We start from the raw sequence: 22,124 nt of genomic DNA, 5'->3' as shown, positions 1-22,124 counted from the left end.
GAGAGGTAGCTCAGTTACCTTCTCAGGCAATCAAGTCATTTGTTCTTCATCAACTAGAGTTTATATATTAATGAATAGACTCCCTGCTGTTAAGAAGTTCTCTCATTTGGATACTGTGTAAAGGATAACAATTTGCAGATGAGCTCTGGCCCATGAAAAGCCCAGTAAGAGCAATTCATTATCCTGCAGGGGAAGAGTATAGGCTAATCAGTACTTGAGCAACCCTCAGCTATTTAATTGGGATAAAAGGGCTGACACAATTATGGTGCTCTTTCTCTTTATTTAAGAATATTGAAAGTGTTACTAGAAAATTATGAACGTGTCCTGGATGAGAAGAAATAATTGATCTGTATGCAGCTACCTAGAAATGACATGCAGAAGTGAGTCTTCTCAGAAAATGTCTGAGCTCTTATAAAAAGAAAGACACCTTTCTAAAATGTATTGCTAGTTGAACCATGTTCTAGTCTGTTAATGAAAAGAGATAGAGAATAAAGAGCAGAGTCATAATTTTTCCACATGCTTTCATGGTTTTCTTATTGCTTGTCTTCTGTTCTTATTTTTCTGCCTGTACAGATACCCAGACTATAACATCTCCCTTTTACTTCAAAGGGAATTGATGAAGGACTGCCCTGATCTTTCTTCCTTTCATCTGTCTCTTCTTGCTTCTCCACATTTTCTCTCTAGCTACAAGTGGATACCACCCAGTGACAGCAAAGGCATTTGAAACGGAGTGTCTGTGCTCCGCTGAGGGGCCTTGCAGCTGACAACCACACTGCTAAAATTGGATCCTGCTGATCAGTGGGAGGATGGCCTGGGTATGGGTTCATGCATATCTTTACAAGGGCTCTCTAGGGTATCCCTTATATAACTGCAACAGTTGCTTAATTTGCCTCTGGCTCTTAATAGTTAATCATGCAGTTTAAGTTTTATCACATAATTAAATACCACAAAGTACAAACATCAGAGTGTTCGTGCAATACAAGTATGGTAGGCTTTAGTAGAGGCAGTCAAGTAGTAGAACTCCTGTTCCACAGGAAGGTCCAAAATTAAGGAAAATAAATGATGCCATATTAGAATGTGTATTGGAATCCCTCTGCTTGTGCCTTTATTTTTTTTTTTTTTTTAAAAAATTCATTTTTTAATTCATTGAATCTGGAGGCTTTGTCTCATAGGTTCCCAAATGCCAGGGCTTCCACATTTTTTAGTTATTCATACCAGAGTGAGTCCCGAGAAGCCCAGAGGAAGGTCTCCCAGGGCTGCAAGACTCAGAGCCTGGGAATAAGCTGAGTTCTCAAAGGTCTCAGGTTTCCTGCTGCTCAACTGGAAGGCCAAATGTGACCTGTAGCTTTCAGGTTCACAAGAGAGTAAGAATGGCCCCGCTACTTCCACAAAGCCGGCAGGCCTGGAAACAGCAGGTGTTGGAGTGGCCGACAGACAAGAGTCTGCACAAACACTAGTCGATTTGGTTTTGTTTTAATGTTCTGGATTAAGTTTGTGAATGCTGCTTCCATGTCTGATGCCTGGTGAGGGATGCAGGCTTCTGCAAGTATTCAAATATGGACCCAGAGTGATTCCAGTCCACTAGAAAATGAATGTGGATTTAGGATGCTGACAAATAATGCATATCAAATAATCAGTTCTGAACGCTAAATGCCACATGTATGTGTCAGATACTGTAGTTCTGTATTCCTGTGGATGAAGGTCCACTCCTTTTTACCCAAACTTACTCTATCAATGGAAAACCACTGAGAACATTTTCAAGCATAAATTCCATTGCTTAATATGTATGATCAGGTCTGTTTCTGTTTCAGAGCTATGCTAAACTTTCCACATTCCCCTGAATGGCAACAGCCTAATATGTGGCTAATTTTTAACCCACTATAGTAAGCAGTGATAAATCCCAGATGAATACGTGAAAGAGGATATTCTATCACTAGTGAATAATAATACAGGAGACTAGACTGATGCTGAAACCTTCTTAAAAATTGCACTTGTCACTAACTTTTGTACTGTGAGCCAAGTCTTGCAACACACAAAGCCCTGCAAATCTGGGAGCTGCTGCTGCTCAGCACCTTACTGGAGGCAAGTACAAAGCTACAGAATCAAACTCCTTGTTTTTGGAGAATGATCCTCTCACAGCAGCAACTGCTTAGCTGTGTGCTTTAATCTATTTCATTGTACCTCATTCAAAATATTCAGAAAGAGTCTGTCTTATGTCTTCTGTGAATGCCATTAGCAATGTCATGTATCTGTGCATTATTATTAGCTAAAATGTAAAAAAGCATCTCTCTTTTCTCTAACTTCCATTCAGCACTTTTACTGTCAACTTTTTAGGTGTGCTATGTTTTATATTCAGTAGAAACAATTCCCTGTGAAGCATTTTAGTATCTATCTGTCTGCTATAAGAAAGACCTGATTTTTCTTCCATATAATTTACAGCCTGGGTCTCCTGTTAAAAGAACTGTGCATTGATGTGAAATAGCAAAGTATCACACTCACTGATTGAATAGTTTTGTTATAATCCAGTGAAATTAAAGCAGCTTGGCACAAATGAAAGTAACTGCTGCAGCGTTTGTGTAGGGAGACAGATTCAGGTATTATAGAAATGCAGAAAATACAGAGAAACTGAAGACACTATGTTGACAACAAAACACATCATTAAATAGAAATGAGCCTCTGCTAGATCTGGGACTTACTCCCTTACCTAATGACTGCAAAGATCAGGGCTTAATTTATAGTTGGATAGGTAACTATTGAGTATGCAGTACTCAATACAGGTTTAACAGAGATGGTCATAAATTATGATAGATTTAGGAAAGTCTTCCTTTCTGAAATGATCCCAAAACACAGCAGCTTCTGTTAATATACCTGAGTTTAAGCAGAGATGAGGCAGAAGCTCTCCTCTCTCTCAGTTTGCTATGTCTCAAATGAAAAGCTTCACAAAAATTAACACTATTCCTTCAAAGGCTAGATACTACCTGTTTTATTTCTAAATGTCATGGTTTACCGCCATAACCCCAGCAGGTAACTGAGCACCACGCAGCCACTCGCTCACCCCTCCCCTCCAAGGGGATGGGGAGGAGAATGGAAAAAAACCAACTCGTGGGTTGAGATAAAGATGGTTTAATAGAATAACAAAGGAAAATAATAACAACAATCATAACAATAATACACAAGCAATGCACAAATGCAATTTCTCACCACATGCAGAAGGGAAAAAAAAACCCCCAACTCGATACCCAGTCTGCTTCTGAGCAGCAATCCCACTTCCCCAGTTAGATACGGAGCATGCTGTTCTATGGCAGGGAACATCCCTCTGGCCAGCCTGGGTCAGTGTCCTGGCTGTGCTCTCCCAGCTTCTCGTGCACCTGGCAGGGCGTGGGAAGCTGAAAAGTCCTTGGCTTGGTGCAGACACTACAACTACCCAGCAACAACTAAAATATCAGTGTGATACCAACTTTATTCTCATACAAAATCCAAAATGCAGCACTACGCTGGCTACTAGAAATAAAACTAGCTCTATCTCAGCTGAAGCAAGGAAACTAAAAAAAAAGGCAAAAATAATAGCACCTGTATAGCTGCTGTATTATTTTACCAGTAGTACTAAAGTATGGTTTTACAAAGCCTGTGTGTAAAGCCAACAGGACTTAAGCTTGTGGTAAGGAGCATTGCCAAATTACTGCTGTTAAGAGACTACCCTTTGGATTCAGCAACTCTATCAGACAGGTCCATTGTTTCGCTACCAGACACTTTGCTCTGGAAAAGGGTTGTTCATCATTCAAGGCCTGATCCTGAAGTTAACTGGAGTATATTGCTAGTGGCATCACCTTGGATATGGTCTGTATGGTATTGGACCACCATAATGAATCATGTAACTTGAACACAACGGGTTTTATACTATCGTCTCACTGGTTTCCGAAGTACCTCTTGCCAAAATCATTTCCTTTTTGTATGGCTTTCTGTGGGGAAACACACCACTCCTAGAAGCTTCTAGGGCTCCATAAATCAAAAATGGTTGCAGCTATGGAAACTATGCAGTGTTTCTTCTCATGAGAAAGAAAATTCCACATACTAGATATTTAGATAAAAATGAAAAAAAAAAGTCCTGAGGTTTAGGCACTGGTCTGGTACTCAGGAAATCAAGTTTCATTTCTCTGCCACTAACTCTCTTGATCTTGTTACAATGAACAAATGACTCTTTTTCAGCCTCTGAAATTGAGTAAATGTTCCTCTCCCACCACACACACACCTGCTATTTATCTGGTTTGCAAACTTCAATTGTAAACTCTTTGGGTATGCTAATGAGGGCCTGACTACTTGTGCAGAGCCTGGGACTGTGATCTGATTGAGACCTCAGGAAGTTACCAGAGTTCAAACAACAGCAGCAACATTAGTACAGGAGGTAACTGCTGCGAATGCACGTGTAAAGGACAAGTTACTTAAAGATCTGCCACTGTTGTGACTGTGTTCAACCATAACAACTGTTTAGTGCCTGTGTCATGTGTTACACATAGCATGCACATATTAAACTAAATGTATTTGGGTCAAACAATTACAATTTTTGATACGTGCTTGTTCCATTGTTATCTGTCCTGATTCAGCAGTTTCCCACTGATGTTTTTCCACTTGAAATTGTAGTGGAGTAACTATTGATCTAAAATGGTAGGATTAGACACAAGAAGATAAAGAATGACTTCCTGTTCTAAAGTTGCACATGCTGAAGAGTCCTTCTACCTGCCATGCCTTTCACGTATGTTTGGCATAAAAAAGAAAAAGCCAAAAGAAGTAAGGATTTAGCCAGAGATAATTTATATTTCAAAATAAATTAAAGAATCAAAGTGATTATTAGCAATACACAGTGAGATGTAGCTAAACTAATTTGCTTTTAAGTCTTTAGCCGGTATATATGAAGCTATGATTAAGTTCCACTAGTTTTCAAAACATAAATAAAAATGCTTAAGGAATGTATCTAAATAAATATTTTTTTTTAAAAAAATAATCAAATATTTTCACGTGTTACCTTGGATTTGAGAGCAGTAACTGCCTTTGTCCATATCCTGTTGTGACTACAGAGGGATGTTTTCAAAAGACAAAAAGAATCTGACCTTTTGATTATTTTATTAACTTAGGGACCCATGACAATTAGAAATATGAGCACACAGAAAAAGCAATAACATTTACTCCGATCCCATTTATTTCATAGTATTTTTATTTTAAGCCTGTGATCTAAGGTGGCAGAATTTGATGACTGCTTAGAATCTTCTCAGCTTTTGTTTTCTGAGAACAGTGTTATGATACTCTCTGATACCTGCATCCTTTTATCTTTAAGAAGACTGTCCTAGACAAGTGATTTTGCCGAAAACTAAGCTACCAGTGGTGCAGGCTGAATTTCAGAACAGGTTGAGAATACACTCTCTGAAAAAGCAGGCTCTTTGAAGAGTGTCACCAAATCAAGCTCCAAAGCTTGTAATCACTTTCTAAAGTCCCTGCCCTTAGGTTTTGGTTAGAGCTGTATAAACACAAGGTTTGCCAAGTTGTGGCCATGACTTTGAAGGCAAAATTTATCCTGAACTGTGTGTATGAGAACAAAAGTAAAGGTTTCATTCTTTAAGAGTCAGACCCCTGGTTCCTCCCCCAAATTACAATGTTGCCTTGAAACCAGAGAAAGAATTGCATTGATTTTTCTAGGTCTGATGGCATTTGGCATGCCCTTTGACATTCAGGATCATCTCTAAGGAGATATTTCCTTTGCAATTCACAAATCTAATCAGGCAAATATAAATTCACAGTTAAGCCACTTCTGCTGGTAGACAACCCTTTGGCATATAAAACTACTGAGCTTTAGGCTCCTACATGCCAGTTGGCTTATCTGCTTAAAAAGCATGGACTTTTAAGTGTGGGCTTAAAGTGACAAGATTTATCTGGCAGAGAAGATTATGTATGCACGTTGCATTGGTGACTGGTGTGCTTCAAGTTAACCAGGAATAGGTTTAAGCTGAATCAAAATAAGTTTTAAAGTGGAAAAAGTCTATTTAAATTATAATTCAAATTATTGCTGGAACTTTTGCATATAGACAAATCGTTTCACTAATTTAGAAGTACGTTAAAAATGAGGACTGAAGTTTAGTCTCCATGATCAGACTTCCAAATTAAGGTACCAGCTTCTCCTTGATTTTAGTGGGTGTAAGGAATATGATTGTGTTGAAAACCATACCGCTGGACAGATAGGGACTGAAATCGCGTGGATTTCCTATGAATCTGTGTCTGTCTGACTCCTGTGAAGCTAAGCGGCTTTTGAAATTGAGACTTGGCCCTTTCAGCTGTTAAGGCATACAGTAAAATTTACCCTGTAACTCATCTGAGATGAATTCAGCTGTCAGCAGCGGGACATATCTTCATAAAATGGGCGGAATTCCATGTATTTGGAATTTGTGTTCTTGCAACTTACCCTAAATTTGAAGAGTGGGCTTGTTTGCTTAGTTGAGCCTGGCTTTTCTAGGCCTGGCTTCTGTGCTATGAGCCTATACTATTTCGTCGAGTGTCTTTAGAAAATCTTTAATGTTGTGCTTGTTTCCACACTGCTTCCCTTGGGCACAAGCAGCACAGTAGCATACTGAGCTGCTCCTTCTTTTGCCTGGAAAATTTATGTTTAGCAGAGATGATCTTTCAGATTGCAAAATATGTGACATTTGCGCAATGCCATGGCTCATTTTTGTGGCCTGCAGAAAACTGCCCTGTCAATGCTGTTGTAACAGGGAATTTTCTCTCGGAGTATCTGGTCAAAAGGGTCATACTAATTGGTAGGGATTAAAACAAACAGAAGTAATCTGGCAGGGAAAGTAAACTTGAAAATACCAGTCTTTTCATACCTGGGTCAGTTGTAGCAGAGCATTCTGGCCAGGAGATGACTCTTCTGTAATCCCCATAGGACCTGCAAATAGATGATCTTTTTTTTAATGTTCCTTAATACATAACCAATACATTTTCCTTCCCTGCCAAGGGTCCCAGATAGCCATGGTGCCTACGTACTCCATGACGGGACTTTTCAGAGGACACATGAGTCTGAAAAGTAGCCGTAAGTATTCAAATTGTTTCTTGAGAGGTGTCTACGTGCTTCAATTTTGGAATAACAGCTTGAATATTATGACATTATTAAAAATACTTATTTTATTATTGAAACAATATAAAGTAGATAAGTGTTTCTAATATCTGCTATTACAAAAATCTCACTTCTTAATTCAGGCAAGCAGCTTTCCTGGTGAGGATCTCTGCCAAGCACCTGTAGAAGAACCACTAGAAAGCTGTTCTGCCTGAAGCTTCCCTTCTCAGAAATGCTCTTCTATGATACCTTCCATATAGTTTCAGTCTTTAGTTAGACTCTGGCAAACACCAGGCAATCACCACCCACCATTTTTGTCCTTTTGTCCCTCACTTGATGAAGTCCAGCTGCAGTCGGAGGGTTTTCACTCTCTGCAAATGATTGCTGCATTTCAGGGCCCACAGCACATTGTCCTACCATCCTCCTCTTCCCATCTTTTCAAAGGAACCCTGAAGGACTTCAAGGAGAACACCTATTATGTCCCCACCTCAGCAGTCTGCCATACTGGTTTCCTTTATAAAGTGATGTATATGTATTTTCTGAAGGGAACAGAAGCAGAGACACCTCTGTTAGAAGCTCAGAGCAGAAACCAAAGCTCAATGCTTGCCAGTGCTTCCTGTAGCTCAAAATAGGTAGAAATACCCAGCAGGAGACCACCTTGAGATACCTATACAGCTGAACCAAAGTAAGAGGATCTGCAAAACATTTGTCAGCCATTGACAGCGCCACTCTGCTGACAGATTGTTTTATTGGGTACTGTATTACCTGCACTGAAGCAAGCACTGCAGCCATAGCCATGGGCAAATGTTCTACCTTGTAAAGCATGAGACACAGAGTGAAGAGTTGGTCCCTCTCCCCTCCAGATTTAGGCTCTAAATACAAGATGAGGCAGAAGACAGATACAAACAGATGCGGGACCGTAACTGTGAACTACTACTTATGGTATGAGATAGCTCTTTCCTCGCAAAGCTGGAGGATACTTCTAACAGTTTACAAAAGGCAAAGCCAAGGATGTTGCAGAGATGGTTCCCGCTTGCCAGTAACATGAAGGGTAAATAATAATGTGACATTTCCAAGGTTTTGAAGCTTAAGTATCACTGAAGAGTTTTTATTTGTTGGTTATAAGTACCTATAGCTTTGTCCCCAAGCTGTGAAATTTCGACTTGTAGGAATTAGTAGCTAGCAATGGTATAAAGATAAACTATTTGCAGTATAGCAGCACTGCAGTTATACTAATCTTTAAAAGAGTAAAATAGTTGACATGTTCTTGAGAACGTGCTTTTTTTTTGCTCCTATAAGAGGCAAAATGTAGTGGCTTTGAATTAGCAGTCTGGTGAGGAGCAAAGTCACCTCTTGCGTTTCTCAAAAGCATATTTTTGTTTTTCAACTACATGGAAAAGACATGTTTTATCACTGTCATTGTGTATCAGTCAAATTTTAATACTGCTACGACTGGATTTATGATATGACATTATACCTCTGGACATGATGATTCTCCAGACATGATTTGCAGAAGTAATCTCTTGCAATTCAATCAGCGGAAACTAGGTAAATTAGTCATTGTACAACTACACATTCAGGACTATAATAAATTACTAGGAAAGTCATTACAAAATAGGAAATAAAAAGAGTCAGTGTTGAGAGAGTTGTCACCGTTCTTTATTGCTTGTTCTTGGATCTGTGTTTCCCAGAGATCTTTCCTCATATATATAAGCAAGATGTAAATGTCTTGAAAGTACAATAGTACTTAGAGTTTAGAAAATTTTCAAAAGCAGGCAATTTTCTGTAGGTAGATCTGTGGTCATATATAGAAAATGTTGAAACTCTGAAATTTTGAAAACTTGGATAAAGCAACTTGCTAAATGTTGCAGGTACACGAGATCTATCTAAGACAGCAGAAAATACAGTTTAATTCCATTCAAAAGTGGGCTTGAGAACTCTGCCTGTCTTTACAGCATACAAAGGGCTGTTTCAATTTGACCTGATGCGTGTTTGCCCCATCATTGGAGCCTCATAACAGGGCCACTTAAATTTCCTGGAAGGTTTCTATTTAACATTTCCCTCAATTTGAGTTATTCAAAGATGTAAAAGAAAACAAAAGAATCTATTAAAAACTGTGATCTTTCCAGTGAGTTTTAAATAAGATCAGCCTCTCTAAGGGTGGGAAATACTTAGGTGGGCACCCACTAAATCTCCACATTTTATTGTTTTTATCCTTAAAAGATCTTCTTTGAGAAATGGATGTGGTTTTTTGTGTCCTCTTTTCAGAGAGATTGAGACACAGAAAGACAAAATGACTTGCCAAAGTTCAACAGAAAGTCTCTGGCAAAGAAAAGAATTTGTGTTTTTTTTTCCTTACGTAGGAATAACCACAATGCTGCTTATTGCACAACGTTAGTTATTTTCTGTACACAGGATAGAGTTAGATTTTATGAAAGACAAAAAATTAGATTAAACTACTAGTGCCTTACATATCTTCAGCATTTCAAATTTGGGGCAGTAATTCATTTTGAGAAGAATGTTCTTTTTATAAATGGATTTTCCATCCCTTTTTAATCCTCAGATATTGTTTGGATTATCACATTGTTCTTCTGTCATGCTGCCTTTTTCACTGCGTATATTGAAATCGGGCTGTCACTGCCAATCAGGGAAAGATTTGGGGCATTTCCCGAAATACTATTTTCTTTTCCTTAGTGACAACAGCCTCTAGCTGCTGTGATTTAGGGCATTGCCATTCCTTGAACTCAGTAGAGCTGCCCCACTTTACACCAGTTAGGGATGGTGCTGGATATTACTGAAGAGCTTGTTCCAGTTGCTTTTGCCAGCAGGAGGTTACAGCACAATTGGCAAAATTAATGAAAAAAATCAAGTTTTTAAAGTTTTGGAAGTAAATAACTACTGGTCTCAAGCACATAAAAGCTTTGAAAGAGAATAGTACTGATTTTAACTATTTGATTTCTTTACGCATGAGTGGTTTTGTTTCCCTGATTGCAATTGGACACATGGTAAATGCTCATGATTAGGAATTTTGTGAGCTTTATATTTGTCTGCTTCAAGTAGCGGATTCCATTGTGGTACCTGTACTACTCATGCAAAATTTCATCAAGGCAAGAGATAAAGGTAGTTGGGTCATAATTTTGCACCAAGTTCTCCATTGCTTTATAGCAAACATAAAGTCATTATTTCTACTGACGTCTCTGCACCTGTTTGTGTCATGGTGTAAGCACTCCGGCTGTGCTTGCGTGTTCAATGAACAATCAGAATGGATGGTCCTGGAGCTGAAGTAACACCAACTTTCTGTGCCTGGTCATGTTGGGATGTGATGGCACACCTGGAAAGCCTGTTGAAAGCAGGTCTTCATGCCAGTGCGCTTCTGGCAGGCTTTTAGTCACTTGCAGCAGCACATTGGTAAATATTACTGAATGAAGCAACAAATACAGCATAAGATGTTCTGTGCCACTCTTTCTTATGGTGCTTATTCAAAAGATGATGCAATAAGTTGAATGTAGTCAAACTCCTTGGCAGTGAAAAACAGTTTGTAGCACTGTCTCATTTGGTAGGCAAGAGATTTAGACAAGAAAAAGCAACACAGCAAAAAAGCAGCCAAACTGAGGTTAGAAGGATTCATTTCCAGACTCTCAACCAAATGTCTCCTATTCTTTCAAAATACAATAAAAACTTTGAAACTAAAAGTCATTAACTGAAATTGTACGTTGGGGACATAAACGATGAAACAATCATTTACTTCATTGTGTCAGAAAGCCAAATCTGAATAGGTTGGATGGGCTGATTATCTCAGCATAAAGGCTATTCTGCATCTGTGGATGAAAGGCCAAAGGCACGTTAGATTTCTGGCCTCCAGTATTCTGTTTATTTTTTAATATTATTTGCTAGTAAATTTCCATCTACAAATCCTGTCTGATGATTTGTGAAGGAATCCAAAAATAATATTTTTGTTCAGAAACAGGATGAAATACAATGATCGATCTCAGATGCACTACCAGGTTAAAATTTAAGACGAGTAAATGCTGATCTGCTTCTTGACTTTTTTTGTGGGCTAATGAATTTATGTCAGATACAGAGATAAATTCTTCCTAATCTGAGAAGTCTTGTGGGTTAGAGATTCAGAGGAATGTCATGGTCAATCTGTGCATAAGACATTTCTGTTCCATGTTCTGGCTCCTTTTCTGGGCCCACTTATGTCTTTGCATCTATCCAGTCCATTTTCCTCACTTCAGAGTGCTAGAGTTAGACCTGGTATTACCAGGAGGTAAGATATTCATATACAGGTTTTTACAGTACTTTGTCCTACTCTCTAGTATTAAATCTTTCAAAATGTAAATGCTTTTTATTATATCAGATATTAAACAGAGAGATCCTCTATTAGTCTCCAGAGTTCTATAATATCCAAGGCTCATACATTACTTATTGCAAGCCATGATTCTCAGGTATTCAAAAACATGCAAAATGAGAATAACTTACCACTTTTTCATGCTATATTTTGTGTTACACTTACCTTTTGAAAGAAATTAATGAATATTGACTGGATTTTATTGCAAGCAGGAGAGTATAAATATTAAAATGTTTTCAGAGCCGTGGTTGCCTGAGACATTTCTTGCCCCATTGAATGAACTAAGATTTTTACCTCTTGCAGCTTTTTCTCCTGGATCTTCCTGCAAGCTCTCCAACCAGTACATCATTCAAGATCACATGGCTGCTCATTACAAGAAACTGATGTCTGCCAAAGGTATGTACAGTCTTTAATGACAATACCTGTATTGCTGAAAGATGAAAACATAGTCAAGGGGTATGTTGGTTGCCCTTAGTTTTGGCTGGCTGCTGAATTTCTTCGCCTTTCTTTCCTCCCTCTCCCCATCACTAACTCAACAGTGTAGGAACATTTAAAAGTGAGGCATAACATGGTGTGCCCTAAAAGAGGAGATAGTGGAACCCTCAATTGGAAATATAAACTCATCTTGGGAGAAGCAATCCTAACTGTTGAGAGGCGTAAAGCCTACAGGGTGAAAGCATTCCACAAAATGATAAGTTCATGTTAGGAAGGGAAATATTATTTAATTCCCCGTGTTATTTTAATAATGGTTTCTCTTTCGATGTATATGGCAGTTGACTAAAAGGAAAGGTAAAATGAGAACTAGGGCAAGTATTTGTTTAACTGGGAGAAACCACTGAAGAGTAATAGGGAGGTTATGGGTTTTGATGTTTAGAAAGTTACAGTATTGGTCCTCAATAACCTAGAGGGAAGTTCCATTAGCATGCAGTCATGTTTGAGAGGGCTCCTCAAATACTCTCTCTCCTGTAAATAGCTGCAAACCACTAGAAAGAGAATTTGGAATTAAAAAAAAGTCCTACATCAGTTGTCTGGAGCTTCAGGTGCAGATGAAAACAATGGGAGTTGGATGGTCATAGCCATAGTTAGGTTACTGCAAGACTTCCAGTCCTTGGGCTCCCCAGGCTTTCTAACCAAACAATTCACTGATAACACACAGTGAGCCTTATAGCAACATAGCTGTTGAACAATAGATGAGATGATTGCTGCTGCATTTTTGCCAGGAGACCAACCCTTCCGTCAATTTGCGGTATCAACTGCTTTATTTTAAACTACCTAGCTCAATTCTAGCATGTCTTTTTATCATAGTATCAGAACCACTATTTAAAAGGTTCATGAACTCCACCGTGCTGCGGTTCATGACCATCCCACTCATACTAGGAGCTGGAGGCTGGATTGCTGTTGTCTACTGCTCTACCTAAGTGACTTTTGCTTTTGCATGGCTAATGTCACAGGAACAGTGAACTCTAAGGACTGTAGAATTCACATCCTAGTGCATTGCTCGTAAATATACAGAAGCATCAGGACTACATAAAAGCAGCAAAAACTGCTGTATATAATTGAAATTTGTTTTATTCTCAACTGGTGAAGGCTAAATGAGGGAGCAAAGATAAAAAAATAAAAGGAAGAAAACAAAGGTGTTTTGCAGTTACTTTGTCTATTACCTTCTTAAAGCTCAGAAGAAAATACACAGAAGATATTCTTGGCATAAAAGGAGCCAAGTGCTTTGTTCCTAAGCAGGTTTCAATTTTCTTTTTTCAAATGTCAGACCTGCTTCTCTATAGCAGAATTCAGTCAAGCTGGAAAAAGCTTTTTAAAGTAGGTGCTAATCAAGAATTCCAGTAGCTAAAATTTCTAATTCTTAGGTGTTTCACCATCTGAAGTTATAGTTCTCAAAAGCCAGATTTGGAGTGTACTAGAGTATGAACCTTTAATATTAAAACACTTATTTTACTTATTATAGTGCTTCATCATTACTACAGGTTTTCCTCATAGAGCTTAACTTTTGCATACATATTAAAAACTGCAATATTGCAAGGATATCAAGGTTCTCTTCTGTACATACCTTGATGCTCTGAAGTGCTGACTTGCCACATGTTCTGTACATCCGTAGAGGAGATGATAGGATTTTGTGCCTCTGAAAAATATGGTCAAGGTTGTCTAAAGGCCTTCCCCACTATCCTTCTAAATATTATCCAATCTTTTTGAAATACAGCTGCTTTTTTAAATACAACCAGTTTGTACCACTACTCACTCCAGGCAGTGGCTAGCCCTGCATGTCTGAAATGTCATTTGGAGCACTTGTACAAACTCCAATTTGCTGTGACATTTGGCAGTAATCACAAAAGTGTCTTGGATGGAAAAGGAGTCAGTGTCCTTCAAATACTGAACTTCTCCTAGGTGATTGCTTTTCCCTCTACAGTCAAAAACAGTAATTCCCCATAAACTTCAGCTATATCCAGGTACATGCAATCAAACATACAGCTCCATTAACATCCATACCATCTCCTGTACGGATCATGACTTAACAAAGGGTATGGAGCAGTAGAGTGACAGGGCTTCCGTGAAGCTCACTTGATTTAACCTTTTACCATGAAAACCAAATGACTGAATAACAGAAAATGCTGTGTGCAAAACTGTAATTGTATAATCAAACAACTCCTATTGATAGAAAGATGATGATGAACTGGCAACCCCAGGGACAACTTGAATCTCACTCTCAGAGCATCACTTGGCACTTTCCCCTGGCTGATAGCAGCTGTACTACTCATCCCTGAAATATAAACTTTCTGGGTAGCAGTAGATGCCAATGCAAAATGAGTACAGCTTTTCTGAAATTGTAAACTAAAATGAAGGTTAATAAATGTAGCAGTACTGGCTCTTATTTCTATACCTAAGTAAAGATGGGTGAATGCCAGAAAATTCAGACCCAGGTTTGGTACTGAGCTAACAGCAGCACTGCTGAGGCACTTACCTTATGCTTTTACCCAGATAAAGACAAGGGGCCAAATCCTCAGTTGGTGTAATTGTAGTTGGTGTAACTCAACTCACTCCACTACATTTAAGCTATGCTAGCTTCTGAGAGCTGACCATTGGTGAAGATAATAGAAGGAAACAGGAAGAAAATCGTATACATCACTAGGAAAACAATAGGATGTGGTGGTTTGTAGATCTGCATTATTGATAATACTAATATCATGCAAACTGGTACCACGTTCCCACAGGGAATTCAACACCTTAGGATGATCAGTTTCATCTCTGTCCATTTTCGTATGATTATTTGTGATGTTAGTGTTTCATTGGACTGAACCTTCTTTTTGTTAATACAGGTGCTGTTGATTCATCTGCACCAAAGAGTTTGCATACCAGTGTTAAATGTGAGTAGTTCTGTTTTGTTTTCAAAATAGGTCTGGCTCCATTTGTTTGGCTTGGAAATACTTGTCTTCTTTTATAATGAAGGAGTTCTGAAGAGGCATATACGTGCTGAAAATATGCATCATTGTGGTTAAGTATCTAGTATCTAATATCTAATCTAGTATCTAAGTTAATAGCTGTACCTAGCACTTGGTTCCTGTTTGCACAGATACATGCTAACTTGCATCCATGGGACTCCTTGATGTATATACTTTAGGCAACGCGGCTGTTGGAGGGATAAATTGCTTTAGTTTTCCAGTCTAAACTCAGACCACTGGCCCTTTGAATTCTTTGCTAATCCACATGGTATTTTTCATTTTCTTAAGTGCTTCGTGTATTTCTGGGCATCAGGCATGCTACAGTTACAGCAGGTTTTGAGTAATGAATGGGATTTTGATAAGAGAACATTGCGCTGCACCTTAACGCCACCTCTTGGCTGAAGCCTGCAGTACCCAATGTGTAGGGAGAGTCTCTCCTGCCCTTCCTTTTTTGAAAGGAAGAGAGATTGATGAAAAGCAAGACATTCCTCCCTTTCCCTGGAAACAGCATTCACTCTAGAATGTGTTTAGTTTTCTTCATTCACCAGGTTGTGAGGCATATGCTACTTCTCTGCATGGGAGCACACACCCTTTCTATACAGAAAAGCTCCTTTTTAAAATGAAATTTAAAAAGCTGGGAAAATGAAAGCTTTTGGTTTTCCACAGTACACACATAGTGGGAACCATGTGTCAGAGATCTGCAGTAGGCTGTTCCTCTGAGTGGGGTATAATATACTTGTAAGCAAAGACAGCTCAATTACAATGGGGAGATGCAGTTTTTCAAGCAAGATACACACAAGCCAAGAAGGCAAACATAACTCTTGCCCATAAAGACTCAGAAAAAATGTATGATATGAGATATTCAGAACAGAAGAGCAAAAAAACAAGTTCAGGATCATAACACATCACAAATCAAAATTCTCTTCTCTTTGTTTTTCAACTCCTCATGCTCAACAGTATGTTTTTCTTTTTTCAGTGCTGTTTTTTATATAATCATTTTAAACCTAGTATTTTTGATTAATCATTTTATGAAAACAGTGCTGCAGTAACAGAATGAAATGCCGCAGAAAGCTTTCTGAGAATGTGAATGTTTGACAGAGATGGTCCTGACACAGAAGCATGTGAGGAGTAGAATCCCACTTTCTTGAGAAGATCAAGAGGACACAGAATTTGTTAGCATTAGCTACAATAGCAAGTTTTCCTAGATTATGTATCAGAGGGAAACATTATCTATGGTTTTTTATAATCTGTGTTTTTTATAATGCTTTCTTAGGAAGGTTTTCCTTTCAAACAGCTAAGCAGGACTGTACTGCTGTGTGTAGTTTCTGTTAATTTAGAAGCCCACATGAGTACAAGGTTCCTGGTGCACACAGAAGCCATAACATGAGATTCTCAGTTGGAGAAAGTGAGGACCTAACATCATTTTTGTCAGTATCCCACAGGGAAAATGTAAATCACCTTTATCATAATATTTATCTTCACTAAAAGATACTATGTATCAGCTAAATCCCTTTTCTGACAGGTTGGCTCCAGAAATGTCTGTCTTGGCAAAAGAAGTTTTGTTCCTCAAAGGATAAAACTCAAAATTTAGAAGTCGCAGTGCAAAGACACATCAGAACTTATGTCTTCTGAAGTGTTAAGTAGGGCAGTAGCACAATGGAGGTACTGTCGCTGCTAATGGGGTTGATGTGCAAATCATTTGTGCAGCATAAAATTACTTTATGCCTACAAAAATAGGCTTCTGTTTATCATTTGCATATTCAAAGACACAAAATAAATGAAAGCTGGTTTGCCAGCCTACTAGAATAATAGGAGGAGAAAATGAATTTTCTGCTTAGTAGAAGATTACAGCATTTTCTTCTTTTCATGTAAAATTTTCTCCCACTATTGCTATTACTAGTTACTAAGTGTGATGTGCTTTTAAAACCTTGAAATTTAACAGAGCTTTGACAGATACACATTCTGATGCAGTATAATTTCTTACCGGTTCTCAATCCATACGCTCAGGTAGGTATAACCTTGTTTTCCACATGTGCGATCTGTAGTGGCTACCACCTGTTTCAATGGGTATGCTGCAAGAAGAAAATTCGGGTCACTTAGTACTGATGCAGACATATGCAAACCTCTTAAAACAAAAACTCAAACAGCTGCAGAGATTAGTTCTGAAAAGACAGAAGAAAATACAGTATTCAATGTTTTGTTTAATTTTAAGAATTAATGCACTGTAGATAAAACACTGTAAATAATTAGCTCTTCTGACAATCTGTAAATGCACCATTTCACAAGCTGTCTGTACTGTTGCACTTCAAATTAAGAACTGTATAGACAATGTGGGAGACGTGCAACATGTAGAGCTTTCTCCTGAATATCTCCAGGTATATCTTGGATTTTAAATTCTGGGGCACTGTTTTCATTTTAGTGCTTCCTTGGGCTTTTTGCTGGTTTAGATTTCATGAGGTGACTAATGTTGCAGTTGGTAAGAGAGTCATTAGCTGAGTTTATTTCATATAAAATTTCTTCTAATGACCTTTAAATATGGCTTATAAAGCAGTGCAAGTGCCAGCTTTCATCAATTTGTGTGAATAGTTGCGCCTATTACTGTACTGTCAGAGAAACATTCAAAATGCTGTTGAAACTGTATGAACTTAAGACAAAAGTTAGGGAGAAAGAACTAACATGAAGCCTCCTGAGCAGTCCTTTCTCTCCGACATGGAGCTGGCTTTGTTGTAGCAGTAAGACTGCATCTCTGGTGTTCTCAAGCTAAGAATGGAAACATGTAGCTGTCCTCTGCCTTAAGACTAGATATATTAGCTGGAGATGCATCAGAGATCAGAAATACGGGCGACATAGTTCATAATCATTAGTGTTCTTGTGGAGATAAAATTAAGCTGAGGGGTTTTAAGAGTTTTAAGAGCAGCATGACTTACGAAACTACTGTGACAACAGTGATTACTTGGCCATCTCAGTGTGGATAGTGTCTGACTAGGAGGATGTTTACATTTCTTACTCTCTGCAGAGGCCACATTTGGTAGAAAGAGCATCTGATGAGTATGGAAAGAGCATAAGGTATGCTGCTGAACACGCCAGTGACTAGGTTTCAGCAGAGTGTCTTAGCCATCAAAAAGAAGAATTTCTGTTCCAACAGAAATGTGAAAGTTTGGGGGGGGTGGGGGGGTGGAATTCCATTATAAGGCATTGCTTCTATTCCAACAAAGGAGAAAATTCAAAGTAATTGTTTGAAATCAGATGCCTTATTTATACAGCATTGAGCTTGAGACTGAAATGTGACACCCAGGAAGTCCTGCAAATTTCTCAGTTATTAGGGATTAATAATTAACAATTAATTAATAATTAGCAACTGAATTACATTCTTAGACCTTGGAAGCATGAGATAGTGTTCCCAGGTCCAGCTCTAGAAGTCTCTTCAATTTTTCCATGATACTATGATGCTCTGCCCCAGATTCACAGAGCCCAAGTTTGAGTCAGATCTCCTGAGGCTGATCAGCTCAGTAAGAGGAGCAGAAACCTTGGCTGATGTACATATGAAGCTGTCCCAGATGAGCTGGCAGGAAACTAGGAAAAACTTAACACTCATGACAGATTAATCAAAACCAGTGCTAAACGGGGGAATCCATAAAGGTAACCCACACTTCATACAGGAAAATGAGCCACCCAAATCGTTAGTTGGTCCTGCAGTTCTGAAAATCCCATACTAATGCTCAGCTCTTTGGCTCCATCACAGACTCGGTCCACCACTCCAGGGAAGTGTGGTGGTCCACTGCACCCTGCCTAATTCTCTTCCTACTTTCCCATTCCAGGAATGAGAGCGACTCCACCAATGCTTGCTCTGATGGATTGTTTTTCTCCTAGTTTTGCTGTATCAGCTCTGCTTCCAGAGTATTGGGTAGCAGTCCAACAAAATAAGCACACCAGTGGTAGGAAGTGGTCGAGTGCTTCAGGCAGGAGTAAATCTGGCTTTCTGGGAACACCTTTAGGTCCCCGTAATCTTGGTCTTAAGACAAAGCCGCTCCTTCCCCTCTCTGTTGAACTAGGATTTGAGTGCCAAACCAAGGTCAACTACTTACAACAGCAAGATGAGCAATTCAGACCACTGTACGTTCTGCACAATTCCCTTGCACTTCTAGGAATACAGTGTATACATTTACCCAAAGGAATTATAAGTAATATTTTATGTAAGTACTTGAGGCTAGGTGACTGCTTCTCATTCACCCTTTATGGAGTGTTGATCATATAATTGCTCCATGTGCTGTGACTCATTTTTATAAATATGAAACCCAAATGTACATACAAGTGTGTGCAGAAACACATGCTTTAGTGGCTAGAAAAAGGAAGAGTAGCTTTCTTTAAGTGGAATTTTATTTTTCTGTGTACCAGCAGAGTACTTAAGTGCTTAGATATGGCACACAGTGGTCTTTTTATAACCTGTGTTTTTCCCTTTCCAATTCTCTGCATGAGACAGACATTAGTCAAAATAATAATTTCCATTTGGGTTTTTAACCAGTTTAAAATGAAGTTTCTTTGTGACTTTCAAGACTGTAACACCTGTGAAAGAGAACAAGTTTTTTCTCCAGACAGTTCAAAGACATACAAAATTGCAGCATTTTATCTACAGTTTCTCCGTATAATCTATACAGTCAATTATATAAACATAATTTTATCCTTACAGATGTAGAAATCTTAGCTGTCACTAATCTTGGGCAATTGAACGGATCATTAAGCAATCAGTGGAAATTAATGTGTTTATACATGCAAACATCAATTTTCTATCATTGCAAGTTTATGGAGCATTAGTGAGATGGTTTTAAATAATAAATTTTGCAGTCTGTATAAAAGAAATGTGTATATCACCACTACAAGGGAGCTGCAGTGAAGGGAATACCAAATGTATGACTACACTGCGTCATTCAGCTATTGATGATTAAACAGCTAGTCTGGTTCATAAATTCTTCTCCTCAGACTTCGAATCCTACGCTACGCTAGCAGCTCCAGTTGGGATCTTGAGTTCCTTTGTGGCAGCCACTGCACAATTGAAAGATCATCTTCTGGGGATATCTGCCCAAAATGACGCACCAGCTAGAACAGAGTAAACATGTGATATTATCCTCTTTTACAGGGAGGAAATTAAGACACCAGAGATTAATTAACATACCTGTGATCACACTGGAGCGTGTTGTAGAGCTGGGAATTAAACATTAGTTTTCTAAGTCTTATTGCAGTGCTTTAATCACAAAACCATCCTTCTCATCAATTTCAGAGTCAGCACTGTTGAAAGGAGTTTTTGTAAAAGGGGAGGAAGAAGATAGCAGGAGCTACTAGAGGATGCAGAGAGCAGGAGTCTTGTCATAACCATTGTGCACTGACTATTTTAACTTTGCATTCCTATTCCACTGCCAAAGGAGAAAGCAGCATACATCAGTAGTCAGTACTTTAAACAGGGATGAAGCATCTTGACATTTCTCTTGTACTCCAACTTCGAGAATTCCTTTCCTCTTTGAATATCTCTGTACAGTAGCAGTATAAAAAAAGTGCCATCATCCCTTGACAGGCTTGTACATTCCTGTCAGTGATCTGCAGACAGATGTTATGATGATGTCTACTTCTGGCCTTATCAACAATGTCTTTTCACCACAAAATATAGAGTGACTTAGCTATAGGAAATGTTGTTTGCCAAAGTAATAGAAATTCTAGAAAAAAGTTCTTGATCACTCCTTGGCATAAAGCAGAGTTGACAATTGAGCATCCCTCCACCTGCTGCCTGTTGGCTTCAGGTAAGAGGTGAAAGCCAGTAGCTTGACTAAAGTTTTACCAATTTTTAGTAACTTAAGAGATCAGAATCTTAAAAAATCAAAAGCAATGATGCTGGATGTATCCTTCTGTTAGACCTCCTTTTCACAGTGTAAATTACTCTTGTAAATCTGTACTGATACGAGGGATGGAGGGAAATGTGGCCTTTTGTATCAGAAATGTGCTGACACATGCTTTAGACAAGAAACAGAATGGGAGATGCTCTAAGTGTCAGAGTTTGCTCTTATTTGCTTGTGCAGGAAGTTGTGAATACTTAGAGGTTAAGAGCGGGTGGTAGTTACAGAGCTCTGAACCTCACCTTTTGAATCGATCTTATATATATTCACTAAAAGATTAAGAAAAATAGACTACTTCCCCTACATAAGTAAAACAAGTGCCAAATCTTGTCTTTGCTCGAATAAGAGAAGAGAGTGTGTTCGTTCTTTATTTTGTTGTGGTCTATGAAGGAATTGTGTCAAGTGCTGTCAGGTCCATTGATGTCCATAAATGTGGGTTATGGCCAAAGATTTCAAGCAGTTCAGAATTGCTGGAGTGGGTGGTTTGTTATGGAGAGCCAATTCCTTCTTGCCTTCCTCCTGGGGAAATTCCTGTTAATGTCAGCGTGAGTGCTCACATTAGCAAAATGGGCAGAATTTGGCACGGGATTAGAAAACGACATGGCAAACAACATCAGGCAGTGTTGCTTAGCAATGTTTCCTGAGTATATCTGGCATTTCAGAGACTTTTCTTCTCCCATAAAATCATTGTTACTCACTCACTTGATAGTATTGCAGCATTTAAATATTGATGAAAACAAATAATGCTGAATCAGAGCTTGGGGCTTAAAAAACACCCACGTGCTGTAGATTGAGGTACCAACATAGGCTTTTTGTAACGATAGCTGGTGTGGCAAAGAGCATCTGAAATCAAATCTACACACTTGAGCCTCACTTACCACTGGTTTCTGCTGAAGGAATGGTCTGGTTTGCTCTGAAATACTAAAATAATCAGTCCTCACACCAGACAAACTATTACCAGTGCAGACTGGAGCATTCGGCCCATAAATGTGAACATCATGAGTAACTTTCCTTGTCTCCCTTTGTATTGCACTGGCCCAAAATCTGAGATTACATCAGTTAACAATAGAAGCAAAAACTGAGGGGAAAAAAAAAAGAAGAAATTTCAGAGAAACTGATAGGTGATCCACAATGACTGACACGTGTCTCAGAGTTTCATAGACACAATGAGAGTGAACTGTTGCAGTCATACAGCCTGTTTTTTCCCCAAGTCTTCTCTCTGTTCATTGCTGTTTTACAGAGTTGGGGGGAAAGGGTTTAGAAGTATGTCCAAACCTTATTTATTTACATCCCATTTCTCATTAAACTGTTCCAAAGACTAACTTACCTTGCTATGAGGAACA

At 38.7% G+C, this 22,124-nt stretch overlaps 1 protein-coding gene across 1 annotated transcript in view; it reads left to right on the top strand.

Moving 5' to 3' along the window:
- The window catches only part of LOC142601213 (spermatogenesis-associated protein 7 homolog), a 40,305-nt gene that overhangs the window by 5,619 nt on the left and 12,562 nt on the right, over positions 1–22,124 (top strand). Inside the window, exons 2-4 of the mRNA XM_075750003.1 lie at positions 7,001–7,075; positions 11,754–11,846; positions 14,777–14,824. Coding sequence (XP_075606118.1) covers positions 7,015–7,075; positions 11,754–11,846; positions 14,777–14,824 — 202 coding nt within the window. The 5' untranslated portion in view covers positions 7,001–7,014. The remainder of the gene's footprint in view (positions 1–7,000; positions 7,076–11,753; positions 11,847–14,776; positions 14,825–22,124) is intronic.

This window comes from Balearica regulorum, chromosome 3 (assembly GCF_011004875.1).
Source record: "Balearica regulorum gibbericeps isolate bBalReg1 chromosome 3, bBalReg1.pri, whole genome shotgun sequence".
Classification (NCBI taxonomy): domain Eukaryota; kingdom Metazoa; phylum Chordata; class Aves; order Gruiformes; family Gruidae; genus Balearica; species Balearica regulorum.
Note: the sequence above shows the minus strand (reverse complement) of the source record. Positions and strands in the feature narration are given on the sequence as shown.